The 23,584-nt window shown below is 35.8% G+C and overlaps 2 protein-coding genes across 9 annotated transcripts in view; both read right to left on the reverse strand.

The window, feature by feature from the left end:
• LOC306862908 (dixin-A-like) overlaps nucleotides 1-14,040 on the reverse strand; it is a 34,952-nt gene extending 20,912 nt beyond the window's left edge. For 2 of the 4 annotated variants that reach the window (XM_079405998.1, XM_079405996.1), the window contains exons 1-5: nucleotides 13,746-14,040; nucleotides 6,275-6,404; nucleotides 6,066-6,191; nucleotides 5,732-5,981; nucleotides 2,598-2,717 (exon numbers count right to left, since the gene is read on the reverse strand). In XM_079405998.1, the coding sequence (XP_079262124.1) occupies nucleotides 2,598-2,717; nucleotides 5,732-5,981; nucleotides 6,066-6,191; nucleotides 6,275-6,404; nucleotides 13,746-13,778 (659 nt within the window). In that variant the 5' untranslated portion in view covers nucleotides 13,779-14,040. Of the gene's footprint in view, nucleotides 1-2,597; nucleotides 2,718-5,731; nucleotides 5,982-6,065; nucleotides 6,192-6,274; nucleotides 6,405-11,275; nucleotides 11,543-13,745 lie in introns of those variants that run through there. The other 2 variants (XM_079405997.1, XM_079405999.1) reach the window with 1 other exon arrangement.
• Nucleotides 14,041-14,586: 546 nt separating this feature from the next.
• Nucleotides 14,587-21,904, reverse strand: LOC306862914 (E3 ubiquitin-protein ligase rififylin-like). 5 transcript variants are annotated; one of them, XR_013783622.1, is made up of 7 exons: nucleotides 21,749-21,904; nucleotides 20,460-20,635; nucleotides 19,111-19,548; nucleotides 18,816-19,026; nucleotides 17,621-17,644; nucleotides 16,726-17,509; nucleotides 15,605-16,000 (listed from the first exon to the last, which is right to left on the reverse strand). XR_013783622.1 is itself a non-coding variant. In XM_079406008.1 (6 exons), the coding sequence occupies exons 3-6, from the start codon at nucleotides 19,495-19,497 to the stop codon at nucleotides 17,325-17,327; spliced, it is 807 nt and encodes a 268-aa protein (XP_079262134.1). In that variant the 5' UTR covers nucleotides 19,498-19,548; nucleotides 20,469-20,635; nucleotides 21,749-21,904; the 3' UTR covers nucleotides 14,587-17,324. The 5 variants fall into 5 exon arrangements, 2 of the variants coding, with proteins under 2 accessions (XP_079262134.1, XP_079262133.1); XR_013783623.1 differs by having other exon boundaries at nucleotides 15,605-16,093; nucleotides 16,714-17,509; XR_013783624.1 differs by having other exon boundaries at nucleotides 15,612-16,000; nucleotides 20,469-20,635.
• Nucleotides 21,905-23,584: the final 1,680 nt, after the last annotated feature.

The following is a 23,584-nucleotide window of genomic DNA, read 5'->3' on the forward strand; positions in this document are numbered from 1 at the left end:
CAGTTCAACCGGTTCACAGACGACTCCTTCACTTCGTAATGCTCTCCATCGCCGAGATCTGCGTGTCCCTGTCTAGTTCTTGCGCTCCCACCCTCCCTCACTAGCTCCTCTTTTTCTGCGAGGAGATGTTAGACTCAGTCCGGCCTTCCTCTGTTTATCCTCCCCCTCCAGCCCTCCCTCTATATAGTCTTCTCTCTCTGTCCTGCCTCTCTCCCCATCTGTCAGGACCGGTATTTTAACAGAGGGGGAGCTGGTACGGGACTGTCTGGCTTGTAGGTTGGCACAAATCAGCTCTGGACAGTTAGCTACAGCATAGAATGCACTTCTGATTTCTGAACATTTTTGCTAAAAAACTGCTATAATTACATGATTAGCTGACATAACATTGGCCACATACACACTACAAGTTTCAGGAGTGACAACCCCATTTAAATGCGGGAGTAAGTCGCATAAATGATCATTCCATGTGTGTACGGAACAGCACTCACTCCCGCATTTGTAACCATAGCAACATTCTGTCATCTGGTGGGAGTGAGTAAAAGTTTAGCTGTTTGTTGTGCCATTTTTTGACTAAAGACTCTTTTTGTCCGTCGAATTTAACTAAACTACCGCTGACAGACGTGCAGCGTTGTGTTTATGCTCGGGAGGCTTTAGAGAGCGCTGTCTTGCAGTGTTGCCATGTCCTCATATTTACAAGCACTTTTAAGCATGTTGTTTGGTCTTATCTCATAAAGATAGGCACTTTATGAAGTTAATAAAGTGGTCTGTTGTGGATATGAGATATGATTTTTTTTTTGGTGTTATAAAACATAACATATTTGGGTGTTTTAGTGTTTTTTTGTGCTTGTCCTTGTTTGTTGTTTTTTTTTTTTCTGGCAACACTGATGCTTTACTGCAGGGCTCATAAGCGCAGCCAGCCGTGTGCCAAGTTAAGACTTCTTTCAATGTTATTTTCTTGCATCTCACATACAGACAAAGACACCGATGCACGTTCAAATACGTCATTAACAACTAGTTGTTCAGTTCCGTACACACTGCGTAGAATTTCTGTAAATGCGGTTGTCACTCATGTATTTTAGTGACTTATTATGTACAGAACGCGATTAAGGAGTAAAAGGTGAACTGGACACTAATCATAAGACACTAATTTGGTGCTCAGGAAACAATTTTGATAACAGCTGCTGTTTAATATTTTTGTGAAAACCACAATACATTTTAGAATTACTTGATGAATAGAAGAGTAATTTCTTGTCTTTACTGTCACTTTTGCTATTTTGCACAAATGAATGCCTCTTTCCTGAATAAATGGGGCTGAATAAAGTTTTTCTTTCACAGGGGATGGGCATTGCTTTTTGCCCGTATTAGCCAATACTATTTAATTATGGCAATTTAGATGTGCACTTAAACATTTTTACACATTGTTTTACTAAAAATTCACACAGCATTTGAGAAAATGTGTGTATTGTCCATTGATTGGGTTGCTGGAAGATTTTATGTATGATTCACAGGAGAGCAGACACAGATCAGCGTAGCTCATATATTTGTCTGTCACTACTCTTTATGAAATAGTACCATGAAAAGATAATGGAATAGTACTGTGGTAAAGTAAACTGAACATGATCGTGACATTGTGTAATCCAAACTTGAACGAGTGTCACTCACGTAAGCTCATGTCAAGAGCTGGCACACTACCACTGCAACACCTCTGAGAGAAAGGAAATTTAAAGTGATTTCTGCAAAAATCAATAAAAGTACGCACAATGCAAGCAAAAAGCTGCCAATCATGGCAGAAAAATCAGAAATACCAACCTTATAAGAAAATAAAGAAGCTGAGAATCCTATTTTGATATATTCAGTCATTCTCCTTAAAATCTATATATTAAATGGTAACAATGTCTGAATGATTTATTAAAGCATTTGAGTTTAAGCATTACCCAAATGTAGCCTACAGGGCAGTGAGCTATCCAAATGTGTCAAGTTATCACTGATCAAGTGCCTCTTAACAAGTCACTGACCTGACAATGTCCTAGAATGGTTTCTTATATAACACTTTTAAAAGACATTTACAAACATCTCCAAAACCATAATTAATGACTACGTGTACAAATTATGTTCTTTTGGATAATCAGCTCCTCCAGATAAAATCATAGATGATGTCCCACATAAAAGAACAGTCACACATTTTCTGGTTTTCAGTGGAAAAGCATGATGATGCCTTAAAGAAAGCCTGTGGGTAGGAACATCTCCGGCTTTACAAAACAAGCAGTGAGAAAATCCTCGTGACAGCCTCCTCCAGTCTATCTATGTGTTCTCCTCTCATAAAAGCAGAGGGAATAACGACAAGGGGTTGTGATAACATGTTTGTGTATATTTTGTAACTAAGAGATGAGAATGCTAGGAAGCTGATTGGTTCCAAGAAGTGGTTTACAAAACCGAAGCAAATTATTTACAGTTGAATGCATTTTCAACTAAAAGACGCTTACCTACAGTACATCAGTGTCTTTTTGTCTATTTATATGAATTTTCACTAATGTTTTGTTTAAATATTTACTGAATATTAGAGCTTAAATATTAGTGTTGAAATGATTAGAATTTACCCAGTAGATCTTGCTCCGGTCTCCTCTTCAAATGTCTCTCTCTGTCCCTCATACTGCTGAACCAATGCTCGGACACTCCGGCAGGGGTTCTCACTGTCCTCCTCGCCACTGCAGCCACGACTAAGAGCAAAATATACTGTGAGATTAGAATCTGTAAAAAGCTGTTTCAAGTATGGATGATCTTTTCATTTGTAAACTAAACAACTCTCTCTGAATATATATTTTTAATAATTTTGCACCGTTTCAGACTCGTGCAAACCATTTTCAAAGCTTCAACAGAGCACATTAAATATTATTGCTGGGGTGACATCAAATCTTAAGTTGTGCATGAAACATATGTTTAGATCTGTAGATCTGATTATCCATATGCTACCTCTGAACTGAGCTGCAATTCCTAATTACAGCAGCAAGAGGGCAATGATTCCTCCATTTTGTTTTGTCATCGTTTTTTACTGCATGTCACTTCATTTCTTCCTTGAAACACAAAAGAAGAACTACTAGCACTAATATTTTGAGTCAAACAGACCAGAATTTATGTTTTCACTGATAACATTTCACTGGTTTTGTGAACTGAATCAACTGATTCTTAAGAAAGATCAGACTTAAGAGGACGATTTGTTCATAAACTGGACATGGCTATTTCTGTCATGAACTTTCATGAAAGCACCTCCAAATAAGGATTTCAGAACTACTATTGTTTTAGGTAAAATCAATGGACCATCTTAAAGGGATAGTTCACCCATAAATGAAAATTAGCCCCTGATTTACTCACCCTCAAGCCATCTTAGGTGTATATGACTTTCTTCTTTTTTCAGACTAATACAATCAGAGTTATATAAAAAAGCTGTCCTGGCTCTTCCAAGTTTATAATGTCAGTGAATGGGGGATGAGATTTTGAAGTAGGGATGCACAATATAACGGCCACCATATCGGTATCGGACGATAAATGTGAATTTTTCTGTTATCGGTATCGAACCGATAAGAAAATTTGGCCGATATATTAAAGCCGGTAAATAACGCATTATTTCTTGCAGATGCACTTCAAATGCGCACTGTCCGCCATGATGGTTTTTAATTTCTTGAAATATTATTGGAATCACTTCGAAAAGCAAAATTCAGTGAAGTGCAAAATGTGCAGGGCAAGTCCGTCATATTATAATGAGAACTTTACTGTTAAATAATTAATGGAATCTTTGTGCGCACGTGTTTTAGCGCGTTGTTACGGGAAGAGCGGTGCTACACATTCATGACTAGCACAGTTAAGTTTGTTTGTGCATTTGCAGCCTTTTGTGCAATTGTAAGTTGTAATATTGTGTTTATTTTATGCATATATATCTGATTTATCTCATAAGCCTATAAAATTTGTTTGGTTAAGCTAATAAGAGCGTTAATAGAGCGCTTCAGTGATCATCTTTAGCTCAGCGCATGCAGCTCAAACAGCAGCGCACAACATTAATATAATAACTATATAATTGGGACGATCATATATATATTATTATAATGAGAACACTTATAATAAAATGTTGTGAAATCTTTGGTTTAATTTGTCGCGTTTCAGCACATTGTTGCGGGAAGAGCAAAGAGCGCATCACATTTTATTAGTGCATAATTTAGTTCAAGATCACTTGCACATTTGCGTCTTTTTGTCCATATATATGTGACCCTGGACCACAAAACCTTAAGTCATTGGGGTATATTTTTAGCAATAGCCAAAAATACATTGTATGGGTCAAAATGATAATTTTTTCTTTTATGCCAAAAAACATTAGGATATTAAGTAAAGATCATGTTCCATCAAGATATTTCGCAAATTTCTTACTGTAAATATATCAAAACTTCTTTTTTGATTACTAATATGCATGGCTAAGAATTTCATTTGGACAACTTTAAAGGTGATTTTCACAATATTTAGATTTTTTTACACCCTCAGATTCCAGATTTGCAAATAGTTGTATCTCTGCCAAATATTGTCCGATCCTAACAAACCATACATCAATGGAAAGCTTATTTATTCAGCTATTCCGTTTAATTTATCCATGGCATATGATTATTTTTTTTTTTTACATGTAACGTTAAGTAATGTTGTCCAGTGTTACAGAATTAGGACACAGACTGAGTGACGTAATGTGAACGGGTTTTATTGACAGACTTGAGGTGGTGGAATGAATCAGGTAAGTGATGATACAAGGATTATTCGGTGTTCAGGAGGGATGGTAACTTTTAATATCTTTTTCCAAACAGGAGACACGGAACAGGAGTAACTGCACACCTCACCAACACAGTGGATCAGGACGAGACTCGGGAGCTGACAGACTTGGGATCACTGGAAGACACACTTGGGATGGAACACAGCAGGTAAGTAAACATGACGGTAAGCATCAAGCATAGAGATATGATAGCTATAGTAGTCCTCTTCGTAGGAATGAGACCGGACACTGGAGTGTTGTGAGGTGTGAGTATTTGAGGAGTGCGGGATGATTGCCATTGATGACGTGCAGGTACAGGTGATTAGAATTCAGGTGAGGGAGTGCGCTGTGATTGACTGGTGATTGAGTCTGGCTGATCTGTGACATCCAGTGACTTGTTTGCATTTAAGCTTTGTTTTATTTATAAGGCTGCTTTATGTTTGATTTATGTTGAAGTGTTATCAAACATTATATAAAAATTTTGATTTAGATTTATTGGCCAACATATCAGTTATCGGCGTTCATTTATAAAGAATTATCGGTATCGGCCAACATTTTCATATCGGTGCATCCCTATTTTGAAGCCCAAAAAAATGCATCCATCCACAATAAAAAGTGCTCAACATTGGCCTTCTGAAGTGAAGCGATGCGTTTGTGTAAGAAAAATATCCATATTTAAAACTTTATAAACCGTAATCTCTAGCTTTCACTAACTGTTGTACGAAAGAGTGGTGTTCCAGCGGATGACGTAGAATGTAGGTGTAAGTGAGAATATGCTAGTGAGTAAATCATGGGGTAATTTTCATTTTTGGGTGAGCTATCCCTATAACACGAGAAGGAGATGTAATAACAGCTACTCTATGGAAGCAATTCTATCTAAATGAACTGGCATTTACAAAATTCTTTTGAAGGAGAAGGAGATAAACGCAAGAATGAAGCTACATGTACCTCCATTCTTGCCTTAGATGAAAAACGGAGCGCCCAGGGCGAGAGGCATCCTGCCTGGCTGCTGCCAGTGCTGCTGCTGCATTCTGGGCCATGGCCATGGTGGAATGAGGTCTGTGATTGGCCGAGGACCCAGTGGAACTCCTGCCTACGTCAGCTCCAGCTCTGTGACTGGCTGATGAGGAGGGTTTAAAATGTGCAGCTAGAGCGAGGATGAGCCTCATGGCAGATTTGAGGTTCCCCTCCACAATGTCTTTGAGTACAGAGAGAAAGAAGAGATCTTAAATAAGCAGTTTTATCAGCTTAACCATGATTAAGAGCCTGCTTTGTAACTCACCCCTGGCAGACGTTTGTGGCATTCTGATCCGTTTGGATGACACAAACTGCAGAACCTTCTCCACATTCTGCTTCCTCTCCTGGTCGTCACATGGCACATAACGAATACCATCCAGCAGCTCACCAGCTTGCCAAATATATAAAACATCTAAATACAATGGCGTATTATACAGTCCTGCAATAAAAATGGAATGTGATGTACAGGCTTACCCACTATCTCAATGAGGTGTGCAAGAACCACACCATCTCTGAGATCCTGTCGTAGATCACTCACAGGTTTCAGTCCGGGCTTCTTCCTCAGCTGTGCATTAACCCAAGACACATAGGCAGCCAGTTGCTGCTAGAAAGACAAACATTTCATACAGGTTAGTGCAAACTTGGTTATAGTCTACAGCTCAAGAGAAGACTGTATTTCTAATTTTTTTGCTTGCAAATATTTTACTACTATATTTTGTGTTATATTTTACCATGGTTGCTTTTATTTGGTCAAATGTATAGTAAAAAAAAATAATAATAACTTTAAAATAACTTTTCTATTTGAATATATTTTAAAATGTAATTTATTCCTTGATGGCAAAGCTGAATTTTTAGCAGTCTTTACATGATCATGATCCTTCAAAAATCATTCTAATATGCTGATTTGGTGCTCAGGGGACATTTCTCATTATCAATGTTGAAAACAGTTTATAGATAGATATATATATAATATTTTTCTGGTATCTGTACATTTTATTTCTGGATTCTTTGATGAGTGGAAAGTTCAAAAGAACAACACTGAATCAAAGTCATTATGCTTACTTTTGAAGAACTGAATGCATCCTTGCTGAATAAAAGTATTTAAAAATCTTACAAACGTCAAACTTACTTTTGAACAGGAGTGTATATAAATATGCATGTATAGAAAATTTGCAACCAGTTGGGAATTATAGCCGCAACTTCCACCTTTTTCCTGGAACTACTGATGCTTCAAAAAATGGTCATTTTTGCAATTTAAACAAAACCTCATCTATGCTACAGTATAGAGTTACTTTCCTCAGACTCAGCCTAAGCACAAATCACAAGTCTCAATGGAGCCAATGACTCTATGTGCTGTTAAACTGCAAACCTCCCCAGTTATCATTAGTGCTGACGGTCCTGGTGGAGAGGTTATGCAGGATATGCCTGTGTTGATACCCAGTAGGATACCCGTTGTCAAAAGAAATTTATGCCTCAGTGCTCAAGATGCGCCTGCTTTGACAGAACAAGTCCCTCCTCATACACCCCGGCCGGTCAGCATCACCCGGGTTCAACAGCGTGGATTAGTCTGACTTGCACTGTCTCTGCCATGTCACAAAAGGACAGCTTAACTCCCCACGTTTCAGCAAATACATGTAGGAACACATAAAGACTGCAGTGAGGTTTGCCGCAGATCTACCCTCGTCTGGCAAAAATGTTTTTTTTTTTTTTTTTTTTTAAATGCTGAAGAATGTGAATTGAAGTGAAATACTGCCAAGTATGGTGACCCATACTCGGAATTCGTGCTCTGCATTTAACTCATCCATAGTGCACATACACAGCAGTGAACACACACCCGGAGCAGTGGGCAGCCATTTATGCTGCGGCGCCAGGGGAGCAGTTGGGGGTTCGTGGTATTGAGGGTGGAGAGAGCGCTGGACATTCACCCCCCCACAATCCCTGCCGGCCCGAGACTCGAACCCGCAACCTTTGGATTACGAGTCCGACTCTCTAACCATTAGGCCACGACTTCCCCGTAAAGGAAAGTTTGCACCGCTTCTGGCCAAAGGACATATAGCGGTCTGAGCTTGTGCCAACCGGGAATCGAACCCACGACCTGAAAGGTTCAGGGAGAGTGGCTTAGCAGAGTGAGCCACTCAATGTGGGATGGCTGCAGAAAAATACAGCATGTAGAAATAGCATTTACTTATTTAGACTAAACAGGTAGAGGAAAAATAACACAAAACACCATAAAGGTATAAATTTTGTCCATATGACTCGTTCACTACATTTTATGTCTTCTAAAGCCATACGATGGCTCTGTCAAGACACGAACCAAAATTTACATGCTATTCACTGATAATATTCCCCACAAGTGAGCTGTTAACAAATGTCACAGGAGTCAGTGAGTTTATCTCAAGAACCGGATCAGTGTAATTGTGAATTAATTATTCGTTCCAATACTGTAAACTATACTATTTGAACTGAACTGAGCTGGACAATGACATCACTGAATCAATGATGAACTGACTTTAACTGAAAGCGTTTACTTGAACATTTACTATTGTCCTCTTTCATTAGACACACTATTTTCCTGTTTTATACTGTAAAGCTGCTTTGACAATCTGTATTGTAAAAAGCACTATATAATAAAGGTGACTTGACTTGAAAAAAAAAATAACTGATTAATTAAAAAAAAGATCCAACAAAATACTGATCCATTCACAAGTCAGTGATCACAATTTTTTTCATGACCAATAAGTATAGGACAGATGTCAAGATTATCATATTAAGTTTGGAGTTTAACGCAATCGACCAATTTGACGATGCTTTCCGCTCCTTTTTAAAAGCCTGAAGACTGTTCATTGAAATATAATGAAAAAAGTTCATAAGGTCTCTTTTTTGGGGGGAGAAAAGTTTAATTTTGGAGTAAATTAAGCCAAAAATTGCAGTTTTGGGTGAGCTACTCTTTTAAACAATTCTCATATACGACATACGCTATTCAGTAAGATTTTGATTTTTGAAAAATTTATTCATTTTTTATTCAGCAAGGATGCATGAAGCTGATTAAAACTTACAATAAAAGACATTTTAATGGTATGAAAATAACTGTTGTTCTTTTCAACTTCCTATTCATCAAATATATCATGTATCACAGCTTCCACAAAAATATTAAGCAGCACAACAGACTATGCATGTTTCTTCAGCATCAAATCAGCATAAAAGTTATTTTGAAAAACATTTAAAAACCTTACCGACCACAAACATTTGAATGAAATTGAACAATCATTCATGACATTAAGTGTCACACCTCGACAAAAAAAAACAATGTGAGCTCTGTCTGAAGCATATCTGTCTCACTTCAATTTAACAGTGGCCATAGTGACAGGCTTCCCAGTGAAAACAGTTAACACTGAGAGCTATCAGCACAGATGCACTGTAAAGATGCTGACAGTGCTGTAAAACTGGAAGGTAGCAATAGTCCTGCGCAGCCAACTGTAAAAATGAGCTGTCTGTTCCCACAGTGACCCAACAGATGGATACATCTCCATCACTGGAGCCTGCTGTTCTGATGTATTCTCACTTTATATTCTAGGTGGACCTGAAATATCTGTAGAGACTAAGACAGCTGGGATTCATAACAAAAAAATCAATGATGGTTTGAGAACTTGAGCGCTTGACGGTTTAATGGTTACAGCCGGAGGGCAGGCAGATGTAGAAGCACTCAGTCTTAGGTAACATCAGTAGGGAATGTCTGACGATAGTGCACATGGCTACAGAAATGGCATAATATGCTTAACACCTCCTCCCACACTTATCACCATTTCAAAGTGCATGATATAGTAATTTCCACAGGTTAAAAGGACTTTAACACTTATTTAGAGGTAGTTCCTGCATTTAAATTATACATAAGTTAAAAGACTATCATGCTATTCTAATGAAAATATAAAGTAATCCAGCACTACAATGATATTTGTAAAATATATCAAAGTAAGCACAGTAGAGTGCTGACTACATGTACAGCACAATAGCCGACTGGGTCTCAAAGCCTAGCATGCTGCCCAAAAATGCTGTCAAGTTCGGCAGCTCACTAAAAAAATACATTTTTGCACTAGTGGGACCGTGTCTCTCATAGTTTAAATGGGAATTCAAATCTATCCTTTTGTCCGTTTGGACTGTTACTGACATTTACTGCTAACAAACAACTGAAATGATCACTTTTATTGTGCAAATTGGGGTGTACATATGGCATTATTTATGGCTTACTATTTTTATTTATAATTTTCTTTCATCTCTTCCTGTTTCAATATTCATAATTTCATATTTTCTACATTTTGATAATTCAAAAGCACTATGTTCAACATAATATTTATGCAATTGTGATTCCTGTGTAAATGCATTTATATAATATACATATTTACATTTGTGTGGCATTAAACAATCTCTATAAATGCAGAATGAATAGGTTTGTGTCTCACATTGCTTAACAGCAGTCAAGACTTTCTTATAGACTTAAATTGGCAGTAGTACAAACAAACTACTGAAATTATCCCTTTTATCGATTAAACTGTGGTATCTATGGCATAATTTATAGTATTTTATTTATATATATATATATATATATATATATATATATATATAGTAGTCTTAATTCATAATGTCATCAACCAATCAACCAGTTTCAATCAACTACATGTAAAACATTATTTTCAAAGCATCACCTCTGTAATTGTAATTTCCATGTAAATGCATTCACAAACCACATACATTATACGAACCTATTTATGTATGTGTGGCATTAAACAGTCTCTGTAAATTCAGGATTAATAGGACTGTTTCTCCCACTGTTTATCAGCTGCCAGGACAATCCTTCTCTCTGATTAGAAGTCTTAAGCACTGCTACTGACATTTTACTGCTGAAATGATCGTTTCTGTTGTGTAAACTATTGTATGCATGCTGTAATTTGATAATTTACTATTTTTATTAATAATTTTCAGTCATCATCTTAAGTTTACATTATTTTCAAAGCATTTCTGTCACTATAATTCTTACGGTAACGCATTTGTACAATATGATTATATAATACAAATATATACACTTTACAGTATATTTGGTATTTTGATTTAAAGCAAATGCATGGTATATATGCAGCTTCTGCGCATATGGCACAAGGATTTTAGTCCGCATGTGCTCTATGAAATTTCAGCTGTTAAACAAAAACAATGACTGTAAACAAACTTGGGTCTAGTGCATGAAATACTACATTCAAAAGAACCTGGGATCTGTTGTTCTAGAGTAACTACTCACAGAAGGTGCAAACAATACAATGCCGCCGCACTCCTCGGAGTTTCTTGCGTAAAAAGCTTCACGAGTTGCGACAGCTAACGTACCGTTTTTAACGGTTTAGTGAGCCTGGACTTAACAGAACCTAAATGAGCAAATGAGATGAAATGAATGCACGTGTAAACAGACATGAGGGTTTAGGAGCTCAGTACCTCATTTGGACCCTCCTGCAGCACGTCAAACAGATTTCCTTTAGACAGGGATGCGATCATTCTTCCGACTTCTCATCAAGGTGAGAGGAGCGCGAGTGGAAAATGTTAACGTCCTTAGTCAGCGACAGCGTTTTAACAGCATATCGGAGGAACCGAAGTAAACAAAGGAAACTACAGAAAACACCTCAAGCACGGCGACTGCCATATGTGCCACCCCGTTAGCTCGCTAGACCTGAAACAGGATACGAGGTGGACGCGGATGGGGAGAGAGGTAATGCGCATGCGTCCGCAGCAGCTGCTCCACGGTCGCTATGGCGACGCTTGAGCTTATGTTTGCTGCTTAGCATCTCTAGCTTCTGCGCTGTAAAGTACATTGGTCTGGGACCGTGAAATGCACATTAGGTTATATAATTGAAATTACTAATTTTAAGTTAAATTACAATTTTTTGAACACGAAGCACAGAAGTGGTGCTCTAGCCTGGATATCACACCCTGCAGTCCCTAATTGTTTAAAACCAACACCACACCACAATGTGTAAAAATCATGATGTGAAATCTGAAATTCTATACGCAGTTTACTCTGGCTTCATTGTACAGCCTCATTAGACCACATCCTTCCTGCTTCTGCCTCATGCTTCCTGCTTCTGCCTCAACACTTTTTATATACAAAACTAATAACAATTAGCTTTTTTTCTATATTTACACTGAGTTACAGAAACATTACTATTGAGATAAAAGGCTACCTGTACAATTAGGGCATATTTTGTCTATTATTTTATTCATTTATTTATTTTTAATTAAATCTGTCTCCCCCTACTGTAAGTACTGCAGCTGAGAGGGAAAAACGTGGTTCTAAATAGTCAATAATAATAATAATAATAAACAAATTATGGCATTTGGATTTTAATAATGGATTTTATTAAACGTTTTTTTTAATGATGAATGAAACTGATAAAAGATCAGCAAATAATAAAAGATCAATTATACAATACATACCACAGATTGCACAACAACAAAAAGATGATAATTTCATTTTAAATGATAAAAAGCCACATGCTTGGTAGAGCTCATTTATTTAACTATACAAAATATTTATTTTATACTTGGGCTGAACATTAATAAAACTTCAAAAATTATAATAAATGCTTTTTAAATAACAACAACAACAATTCAATAATCCCATTATTATTATTAATAATCATAATAATTCATAATAATTTATATTAACAACAACAACAATTGATTATTATTGTTGTTATTATTTAAAAAGTATTTATTATAATTTTTGAAACCTCATAAGTTTGATTAAAACATTTAATACATCTCAAAGCATTATTTCTACAATTGTAATTCCTGTGTAAAGGCATTTATGTCATATATAACATACACCTATATTTGTGTGGTATTAAGCAGACTTCAAATAAATGCATGGTATATAAGCAGCTTCTGTGCAGTGTACAAATGGCACAAAGATCATCATCATTATCATTAATTTAAAAACTATTTATTATAACGTTTTATCAAAAGCATCATGACAGAAGACTCCACCGGGCAGGGACACCGGCAAGGGATAGTAGTAGCTTTTTATTTAATTTTTTCATTGATATGTTTATTATTGAAATGTTGTTGTTATATGCATGTGTTAATTTTATTTAATTTCTTTATTTTCTTAAATATGTGGGTAGATAGTATTTATAGAGTTGTAACTTTTTAGTTTTAGTTACTTTTTCTTATTTGTAAGTCGCTTTGGACAAAAGCGTCTGCTAAATGACAAAAGTAAAGTAAGTAAAGTAAGTAAGATAATCTAAACAATAAATAATTTGTAGACAGTTAAATGAGCTATACTCACTGAGTACTGGTGAGATTTTAATTATTGCTTTTGTTGTGCAAACTGTGTAATTTATAGTTTACTGTGTTTTTTTTCTAAGACAGTGGCTAATTGGTTCCATATGCCTTTACAATTCAAACCTTCAGAGACCTCATAAAAATGCAGAGTGTGGGTCATATATAGCACAAAATATTTCATTAATCACATTTCTATCACACTTCAAGCTGAAATCCTTTAGGATTACACCAGTCTACCACTTCTGAGGTTTTTATCATACGTGATCATCATGCTAACAGATTTCTCCACAGACGGCGAATGCAGCATCTTGCTGATCTACGAAGTGATAAACGTTCCAGTGTTTTGATTTATTCATTATATTACGAACAGGCTGATGATGGAAAATCAGCCAAGCCTCTCCCAGACATTTTCATCATTTACATTTCAAGATTTAAGTGTTTACTTAAACTGCTGACTCCTACTGAACATCGCTAACAAAGGCGAGAAGAAATATTACAACTTACTGCAACTTGTAAAGACAAGCGGGCTTGTTAAACACATTCTCAGCAGCCTCGGAACGTTAAAACTAGCATTAGCATTCAAAACGTTAACAGAAACCAGTTCTTAAAGTTTGAGCGACATTACCTTAGGTTTCTCCCGCTTTCTTGACGATATCATTAGTAATTTAGGTAATCCACATTCATCTAAATATAGTTATAAATTTCCACCAGTAGAAAGTAAATCACAGCAGCAGACTTCTGTTGTGAATCTGCACCGGTCATTGTTTCTATGGTTACCAGAAACAGAAGCACGTGCGCTAAACAGCCATTGGTTTAAATAGTTTTTCTGATTTGACATTAAAGTGGTTGCAAAATTAATAGTGCAAGTGTTTTGAATCATCACTGTCGAGATGAAAGACTGATTTTACCCTGTTATGTATGATTTTATTTTATTGTTTTGTTTTAGTGGCCTGTGTCTCCCCCTGCTGTAAAAGCTGCAAACTGTAATGCAGTCAGAAAACAAATTTCTACACCGAACAGTTATTCAAATAAATCCCAAATAATGACACATGTTTAGCGGTTGTAGGTTTGTTTATTGATACAAAAAAAAAAATATTTGCACAAGAACAACCATATATAGTAACAAAATTTAAAAATATATAAATTTATCAATAATTATAAACCTTATCACCTTCCAATGTAGTGTTTTACAGGAATACAGCATTTAGCACATCAGGCTCACTGCATATTAAAGACAATGTTGGCAATCTGACATGCTAGTTATATATCCGGAACAGCGTTTGTTATCAGTTGATTTGATTATATTTTATACAGGTTAAAAGAAAGTCACAGTTTCAAAGAATCTAAAAACAAACAGAAACAATTAATTTACAAAACGATTCACAAAAGTTATTACAGAATCCAGCGTGTCCTCTCAACCTGGAAAAGTTTCCATTTCTAAGCACCTTTCAATAATCTTTTTCTTTGCTCATGCACGCAGAGCTCTTATTTTTTCCCTCTCATATTGTTAATTTTTTTTTTAAGTCTAGATACACATCCAATGTTTTAGTTTTTTCTCTTTGCACACAATTTCTCAGCGCTGCATTCAAAGAAGTTATATTTGCAAAGACACTAGCTTCCAAATAATGCTATATTTTTTAAGTTTTAATTGAGCTTTAGATCATATTTATTTTCACTAAATTTCTGTAGGTATTTAAATCTTCAGACTGCAACACAACCTACTGATATTTCAAGGGATATAACTCCACTTTGCACATACACACACATATTTGGGCACCTTTGCTATTACATAACATAAATTACTTGGATTTTGACTTAACATGTAAATCTCACTCTGCCCATTTATTAAAATTTATTTTTTTTAACTACAGCTGTTAAAGCACAAAATGAAAGCTCCAAGCACCACAGAACTGAGCAGAAATTTACACCCATCGCTGGATTGATACGCGCCTGTCCATCATCAACTTTTTAATATATTGTGGGGAGGTTACGGACGTTCATGCTGGGTTTGGACTGACTAGACATTTGCAATGACCAGTGAAACAAAGACAGTGAATAATCGAGATCTTTAAGTTTTATCATGTGGCTGTTTGATTGATAAATTGATGCAAATACATAAAACACAAAGCTATCAAAATATAGAATATGTACAGGTTGCATATCCTGTCAAAAGTCTCCAATAATAAGTGAAAATATCTTGTTTAGAAGATCATCTGTTGTGTTTTAGAGATGGGCTAAGTGGTTTAGACGCATGTCAGTGCCATCTACATTCAGCTCAAGAAAATAAGGAATCAGAGATATGCAAAGGATAAAGATTTGAAATGAAAACATTCCTATATAACCACAATTATGATACATTTGTAAGCTTGCAATTTTAATCAAACTTTTTGAATAATTAAAACATCATATCTCCATAAGTGTGAGCCTTCAAGTTTAAAAATGAGAGATTTCAAGAACTTTTTGAAAAAAATTACAGTTATGATTGGCTTTATCACTCCATGAAAACTTTTTATTAGGTTAACACACTTTATCATACAACAATAAATGTGGGCAGTAATGAGCACCTTGTGACTAACACTGACTTGTTAGTAATACTAGTAATGGTGGAGAACTAGCCACCAGTGTAATAAAAGAAAGAATGTACTGAAGCAAAAGTCAAGCCAGAAAAAGTTTCTTGGCAGTTTGGAAGTACTGGTTCTGCCTAAGATATGGAGTCAAGACCAAAGCATGAGATAGTGGAATGGTTTGTGATCTCTAAGTGCACAGAGCTTGGAAATTAGCACCTACTCACTAGAAACAAGTACCAATACTGGTAGAGTGCGTAATAATTTAAAGGAATAGTTCATCCAAAAATGAAAATTTGCTGAAAATGTATTTATCCTCAGGCCATGCAAGATGTAGATGAATTTGTTTCATCAAAGAAACAGATTTGGCGAAATTTATCCTTACATCACTTGCTCACCAATGAATCCTCTGCAGTGAATGGGTGCCGTCAGAATGAGAGTTCAAACAGCTGATAAAAACATCACAATAATTCACAACACAACTTCAGTCACTTAGTTAACATCTTGTGAAGAAAAGTTGCTTGCTTGTAAGAAACAAATGGATCATTAAATTGTTTTAACTGTTAAACCATTGCCTCTGGTCAAAATACATAATAACGTCCATAATCCATAATAATGCTTCCTCAAGTGAAATAGTCCATTCCCTGTTGTCCTCTCACATCAAAATCCACCAACATATTTGTTTAGAACTCTTTTGGACTGATTTTGCTTGTAAATGGTGCTTGTTCTAAATTCTTTATACTTTTTTTAGGGAAGAAAGCAATATGATGGCTTAAAAACTTGTATTTTAGTGGGAAGCCATGGTTTAAGGTTAAAACAAATTAATGATAGATTTGTTACTAACAAATGTGCAGCTTTTTACTAAATGTTAATTGATGGACTGGGGTTGAGTGGATTATTGTGATGTTTTTAATCAGCTGTTTGGACTCTCATTCTGACATCACCCATTCACTGCAGAGAATCCATTGGTGAGCAATTAATATAATTTCTCCAAATCGGTTCTTCTTATGAAGAAACAAACTCATCTACATCTTGAATGGCCTAAGGGTCAGCAAATTTTCATTTTTGGTTGAACTATTTCTTTAACCAAGAGTGGAATGACCACTTAAGTGGTCACTTTTTAGTGGTGATCTGCAATGAGGAACTATTGTACAGACTTAAATACAGAAACAACAGGAAAATCAGTGCTTCAAATAAAAATTAAATTCAACCATCTTACCCTGTTTTCACATCCCAGACATTCCAAAGTGTATTCCACCCATTTAAATGTGTTCTTTATACAAACAGACACACTTCTTAACCCCTAATAAACATTCATCATTGATGCAAACTTTTCCATTAAACCTAGTTTGCTTATTCTATACTTACTACCAGTAATGCAAATGTTCTAGGATGGATTTAAAGAAAAAATCCTAAAAATTAATAAAAGTGCAAAAGTCAACAAATAAATTAAACACAACTTTGAAGCCACACCTTAACACTTTTGCGAAGAAAAAACAAAGAAGTGCACATTTAATCATGTAAACTTATAAACAAAGCAGCAAAATGGAGCATTATCAAAGAAATTTCGAGAAAATGTTGCTCAATGTGTGAAAAAGCAACAACCTGTAAAGGACAGTCTGTCTCTTTGCACTCGAATTTCACGATCTGAAGACGTGCACGGCTCGAACCACGTACTGCCGGCAGATGGGACACTCGTTCATGCGTTTCCCACACTTGCTGCATGTGACCATGTGGCCGCACTCCAGCAGAACGCAGTCAATGGGGGAGTCCATGCAGATCTTGCACAGGTTCTCCTCCTGGCCGCTGGGCTCAGCAGGATCAGCTGGAAGAGTGGTGAGAGATTCAATTATCAGACACAAATTCAAGAATTGTATTACTTTTTATTTTTATATAGCATTTTGGGACTAATCGCCATGGTATTTATAAAACATACCTGCTTCTGTTTTTGTATTTGAAACTGAAAGTAAAAGAAAGTGCAAAAAACGTCAATTACAGTAAAACTGAAGAACGACTTCATACACTATGATGATTTAAGTTACATTACCATTCAAAAGATTGATTTTTTTAAAGGTCTCTTATACTCACAAAGTCTGCATTTATTTTGATCAAAAATACAGTACAATCAGTAATACTGTGAAATATTTTTACAAACTAAAATAACTGTTTTCTATTTACTTTTTAATATAATATCTTAAAATATAATTTATTCCTGTCATGGCAAATGGCATTTTCAGCAGCCCTTATTCCAGTCTTCAGTGTCTTGCCATATGATTTATTTTTACATCAGGATTTTTGTTTTTGATGAATAGAAAGTTTAAAAGAACAACATTTATTTCAAATTTTAATCTTGTAACATTATACACTAACAGTCAAAAGTTTTTGGACAGTGAGATTTTTTTATGTTTTTTTAAACAATTCTCCCCTGCTCACCAAGCCTGCTTGTTTTTTTTGTTGTTGTTGTTCTTTCAAAATACAGCTTAAGCAGTAATATTGTGAAATATTATTCACTGAAGACTGGAGTAATGATGCAGAAAATTTAGCATTGTCATCACAGGAATAAATAGCATTTTTAAATATATTAAAATATAAAGCAATTATTTTAAATAGTAAAAATATTTCACAATATTACTGCTTAAGCTGTATTTTGAAAGAACAACAACAACAAATGCAGGCTTGGTGAGCAGAAGAGAATTCTTTAAAAAAAACATTAAAAATCTTGCTGTCCAAAAACTTTTGACCGGTAATGTAAATGTCTTTACTATCTATTTTGATCAAATGCTGAAAAACAGTATTAATTATTAATAAAAGTATTAAGCATCAATAATAATAATAATAAAAATACTTACTGAACTTCCAAACTGTAGTGTATACAAAGTAAGATTTTTTTTGTTGTTGTTCTACATTTATTGCAATCTGATACTGTCATTTTAGCTGTCCATTTAAATACTTTGTTTTGTAAGAATATTTCTACTTGTTTGAAAAAAAAAAACTCACATGCTAAATAACAACCAATAATATTTTTGTAAAACAATCAAAACTGCCATTTTTGCATTACTAGTCCAAGTCTTTAAGAGCTAGGCAACACTACCACTATTATGGTTTCACAGTGTTCATGCAGAAAGACGTACCAAGGTTGTGAAGGTCTTTCTGATCATTAAAGAGGTGGGTGACCTTCTCCATTAGTTCCCATTTCTCACAGCAGCCCTGGTAGTTCACAAAGTTACGTGCCAGAATCTCCTTCAGCTGCCGCACACTGAGGCCTTCAATGTCCTCCACCCTGCTCAGGTCAGACAGAGAAGCTCTTCTGCTGTGCACCAGCGTCTCCTCACTGTCTGTGGACTAAGTGAAGCACAGATAAAACACGATCATTTCTGGACAGGAGGCTTCTACTATATACAAAAACACAGCATGTTTTATCCATACCTCTTCCTCATCATCCTCATCATCTTCTTCACCCTCTTCATCTTCTCCTTCTCCATCTCTATCTCCATCTTCTTCTTCTTCTTCCTCCTCCTCTTCACCCTCTTCGTCCTCGTCCTCATCATCCTCCTCCTCCGTGAGGCTTTCAGATTCTGCGAGAGGATGGAAAGGCAGAGGAAGTGCAGAGGCGCTGCTGCTGCCCCTGGGAGTTTGTTGAGCCAGCACCAGCTCCACCAGCTCCTCCTTCTCTCGGCACATCTGCGTGGGGGTTTCGTGCAGGTGGAGATAGTCACGGAGGTCCTTCACCTTCAGCCTCATCAACTCTGCCCGTTCAAAGAGGGTGCAGTGGAGCCGCTGACAGGTGTGGCACATCCGCGGCCGGAGGTCCATCTGCACCGAGCAGCGGCTGCAGAAGTTGTTTTTGCAGTCCACGCAGACATGCTATGAAATGGATTGAAATCAGCAAAAACGTTCAAATCCAATTAGAAGAATTCATCTGGACTTTTTGCTTTAAAGGGTTAGTTCACCCAAAAATTAAAATTGTAGTGATTTTTTTTTTCTTTTTTTTTTTTAAAGAAAAGGAGTAGATAGAATTCTCTCAAGTCGTTCCAAACCCATTAGACCTTCATTCATCTTCGGAACACAATTTAAGATATTTTAGATGAAATCCAAGAGCTTTCTGACCCTGCATAAACAGCAACGCAACTGCAATGTTCCCAGTCCCAGAAACGTAGCAAGGACATCGGTAAAACCGTCCATGTGAAAATAGTGGCTCAACTTAAATTTTGCGAAGCTACGAGAATACTTTTTGTTTGCAAAGAAAAAAAAAAAACTTTTATTATTAATATTATTATTTATTCAAGTATTCCTCTCCACGAGTAACCATCTTCCTTAATCAGCGTTGTTTACGTTCAGGAGAAAACGTTTACATGCTGAACGTAAACAACGCTGATTACATCGATTACGTTCTGGGGAAAGCGCACACATGCGTTGTGGTACACTCCAAAATGGTGGAAGACGGTAACTTGGGGAGAAGAATTGTTGAATAAACTATGTTATTTTTGTTTTCTTTCTCGTAGCTTTGCAAAATTGAAGTTGAGCCACTGATGGACTGTTTTACTGATCTCCTTACTACACTTCTGGGCCTAGGAACATTGCAGTTGCGTTGCTGTCTATGCAGGATCAGAGAGCTCTTAGATTTCATCAAAAATACCTTAATTTGTGTTCCGAAGATGAACGAAGGTCTTACAGGTTTGGAATGACACAAGGGTGAGTAATTAATTACATCATTTTCAGTTTGAGGTGAACTATTCCTTTAACAGCAGAACTGGAGTAGATGTAACCTGATTTACCGTTCTTACGGTGTCAAACTGGCCTCTGCAGGCCTTGCACAAGTGTTCGGGTGGTGCTGGGAGGGGGCTGGGGCCCGAGTTTGTGTAGGCCTGGTGCCATGAGCTGCCGTTTTCTTCCACGGTGGCGGTGATGTCCACACAGAGCAAGCTATAACATAAGGTCTGCACAACCCATCCTGCTCATACAATAAAGTATTAGTTATTCTAAAATTAGATTATTTATTCTGTGAGTCAATATTTGCTTGTGTTTGCTATAAATTAATATTTCCAAAAAAGGAAGCAAAACTCTATCACTCTATGATGAGGGATTTGAAGAAGTGACCCTATTAAATTAAGTTTTATATAAGAAACACTTCAATATTGATAAGACAGCCTAACTAATAAAATAACTGCAGATCAAATCAGCCAAATATAAATTATTGTCAGTGTTAAAATTTAATATTCATATTATAGTCAATGTAATCTTTTTTTCCAGAAAGTCTATAACATTTGTGACACTTTTTTTTAAACTAGTTTAGCGTTTTAATAGGGTTATATTAATTCTGTATTATTACAGAATGTTTTAATATTTTGCTTTTATTTTTATATCTTCAGTTTCTAATTTCAGTCTAATAATTTTGTTATCTTCTGTCATTTTTTTTTTACTTGCTATCTATCTATCTATCTATCTATCTATCTATCTATCTATCTATCTATCTATCTATCTATCTATCTATCTATCTACATTTAGTCATTTAGCAGACACTTTTATCCAAAGCGACTTACAAATATCTTTCTATCTATCTATGATAAATTTATTTTAATTCTGTTTTATTTTTTATTTGAGTGTTTCATCTATTTTTCATCTAATATTTGTTTTATTTAATTTAAACGTTTTCAACCAATATGATTTTTTAATTGTTTCATTTAAAAAAAATAACATTACTGTTATTAACAGTGTTGATATTTGTAAACAAAACAAGTGTTTTATATGGTGCGTGAGCCTATAATGGCCTATAACGTTAGTATAATTTACCATAATCAAGTATGATCAAAATAAAGTCAAAATGACCGTTCACTTTGGCCCTGCTCGGTAAGGTGCAGTAGTACTGCGATTGCACAGTAAGACATTTACATGTATGCACTCTTTTTTAAACCCAGAGAGCTGCCTACCAAGACTGCTTTGCTATGACGGGCGCTTATGTTCAAAAATGCTGTCTAGATAGGCAGAACACTGGGTTTTGAGACACAGCCATAGACTGTCTCTTGCAGAATATAATTAAGGTAACTGAATGCATATGAGATCTTACCCGAAATATCCGTTGCAACGTCCTATTACAGCCATAAAATATGTGTTTAATCGGAAACGCATAAACGATAATATACTAAATGAACGAAAACGCTCTGTACAGAAATATAGCTAGGTGAATCGCTCTGCAGTTCCCTTGACTAACGCAAAGAAGTAGGACGTCAGAACGTGTAATCACGCGAGAAAAACCGGCGCCTGCCTAAACTAGGGTTTCTTCCAGCGTTGCCATGTCTGCTTAATTTGATTCATTTTCATTAAAAAACTTTGCTAAACCTCTTTTAAATAACATGAGCATAATATTCTAATTTAATTTTTAAAAGTGTTATTAACGCATTTTACCTCATTGTAAAGTGTCACTGGGTTATCACTGCAATACACCACAATAAATCTAAGCAGCATACACTGGAAGAGAACATATAAATATGTACGTGTTTGTACACACATGTTGTGTTTCCATGTTGTGACATTCCAGAGGCGTAATGATTTTTATACTGTACAAACTGTATTATCTATCACCCTACACCTATATGAATACGACACCTATCTATGCATCCATATATAAGTTTGTCAGTATTATCAGCAGTTTTCACATTGCTCAATAGCTAATTACGCTCCTCCATCCCCAACTCCTCCTGTCAGTTAGGATCCAGCCTTCTGATTCTCTTTTGAATCAGATAAATTCAAAAATGTGTACATAAAATTACTGAACTTTAACAAACTTGCAATACGTTGTTGGTTCTGTTCTGTTTACCCTGGAGGGTTATTGCTGCTCTCCCTGCTCTCATCCAAGCTAGGCAGCATGGATGCGCAGGGAGTTCTTGCCCAGAACCATACCGCCAATCCAAACTATATGCTAATTGTCAATCATCTTTGACGATAGTGGTCCTGGCAGAACTACCCCTCATAGGAAACGTTCTGCATTTTTAGATTTTCAAATTTTTTTATTCTGTATGATTTATAAGCATGTTTCCTCTTGGAGACCTAAAAAATGTCCCCACAAGGTCCAAATTTACTGTATTATTACTATCCTTGTGAGGACATTTGGTACCCATAACATAAATATACATAAATACCAGGCACACACACAGCCGTTTCTTGAAGATGGGTAAGGATTCAGCTCCTCGGATTAAGTTGGGCAGGACATTCCAGGTCATTATTAATTTATAATAATAATTTCATCATATAATAATATATGAAAGCAAATCAAAACAAATTAAATTACAGTATTAGCCCCAAGGAGATTAATTACTATTTATTGCAAGTAATTTAGAGAGTTAAATTCCTTTTTTTCAGATGTTTTAAGAATTGAAAATAAAAGTTTTAAATATTTTGAAATGCCACAAAACAATGTTTTGTTTATTTATTTTCTCTCGTTTTTTCTTGATTGTGGATTATTGCGGCTATTTTTCTAGTGGGATCTGGCAACCACCGATTTTTCTTCCTCTCTTATGGTTTAGTGATCATCAGTTATTATACTGCCATCAACTGACCTGATACTACAAGGATGGACATTATATTTGTTATATATTTACTCCAGAATTCATTATATTCAGAATTAATCCTTTTTATTTCTTCCTTTGACTCATCTATCTATCTATCTATCTATCTATCTATCTATCTATCTATCTATCTATCTATCTATCTATCTATCTATCTATCTATCTATCTATCTATCTATCTATCTTAGTATATAAATGTAGCCTATTAATAAATCACATTGAGAATCCTAATCTTATCTGCAAATCCCATCAAGAACAATGTAATTTACTTGCATTCACACACATAGATTAAATGAATCATTTGAAGGAGCCATACAGCATACTGTACACTGTCATAC

The sequence above is a fragment of the Barbus barbus genome (genome assembly GCF_936440315.1).
Source record: "Barbus barbus genome assembly, chromosome: 43".
NCBI lineage: Eukaryota > Metazoa > Chordata > Actinopteri > Cypriniformes > Cyprinidae > Barbus > Barbus barbus.

Coding starts and splice junctions, on each gene's coding strand:
- LOC306862914 (XM_079406008.1), bottom strand. CDS start 19,497: ATGGACCTCCGGCCGCGGATGTGCCACACCTGTCAGCGGCTCCACTGC. Junction 17,645..18,815: donor GAAAGACCTTCACAACCTTG/GTACGTCTTTCT, acceptor TTTTACTTTCAG/TTTCAAATACAAAAACAGAA. Junction 17,510..17,620: donor AAATACAAAAACAGAAGCAG/GTATGTTTTATA, acceptor CCACTCTTCCAG/CTGATCCTGCTGAGCCCAGC.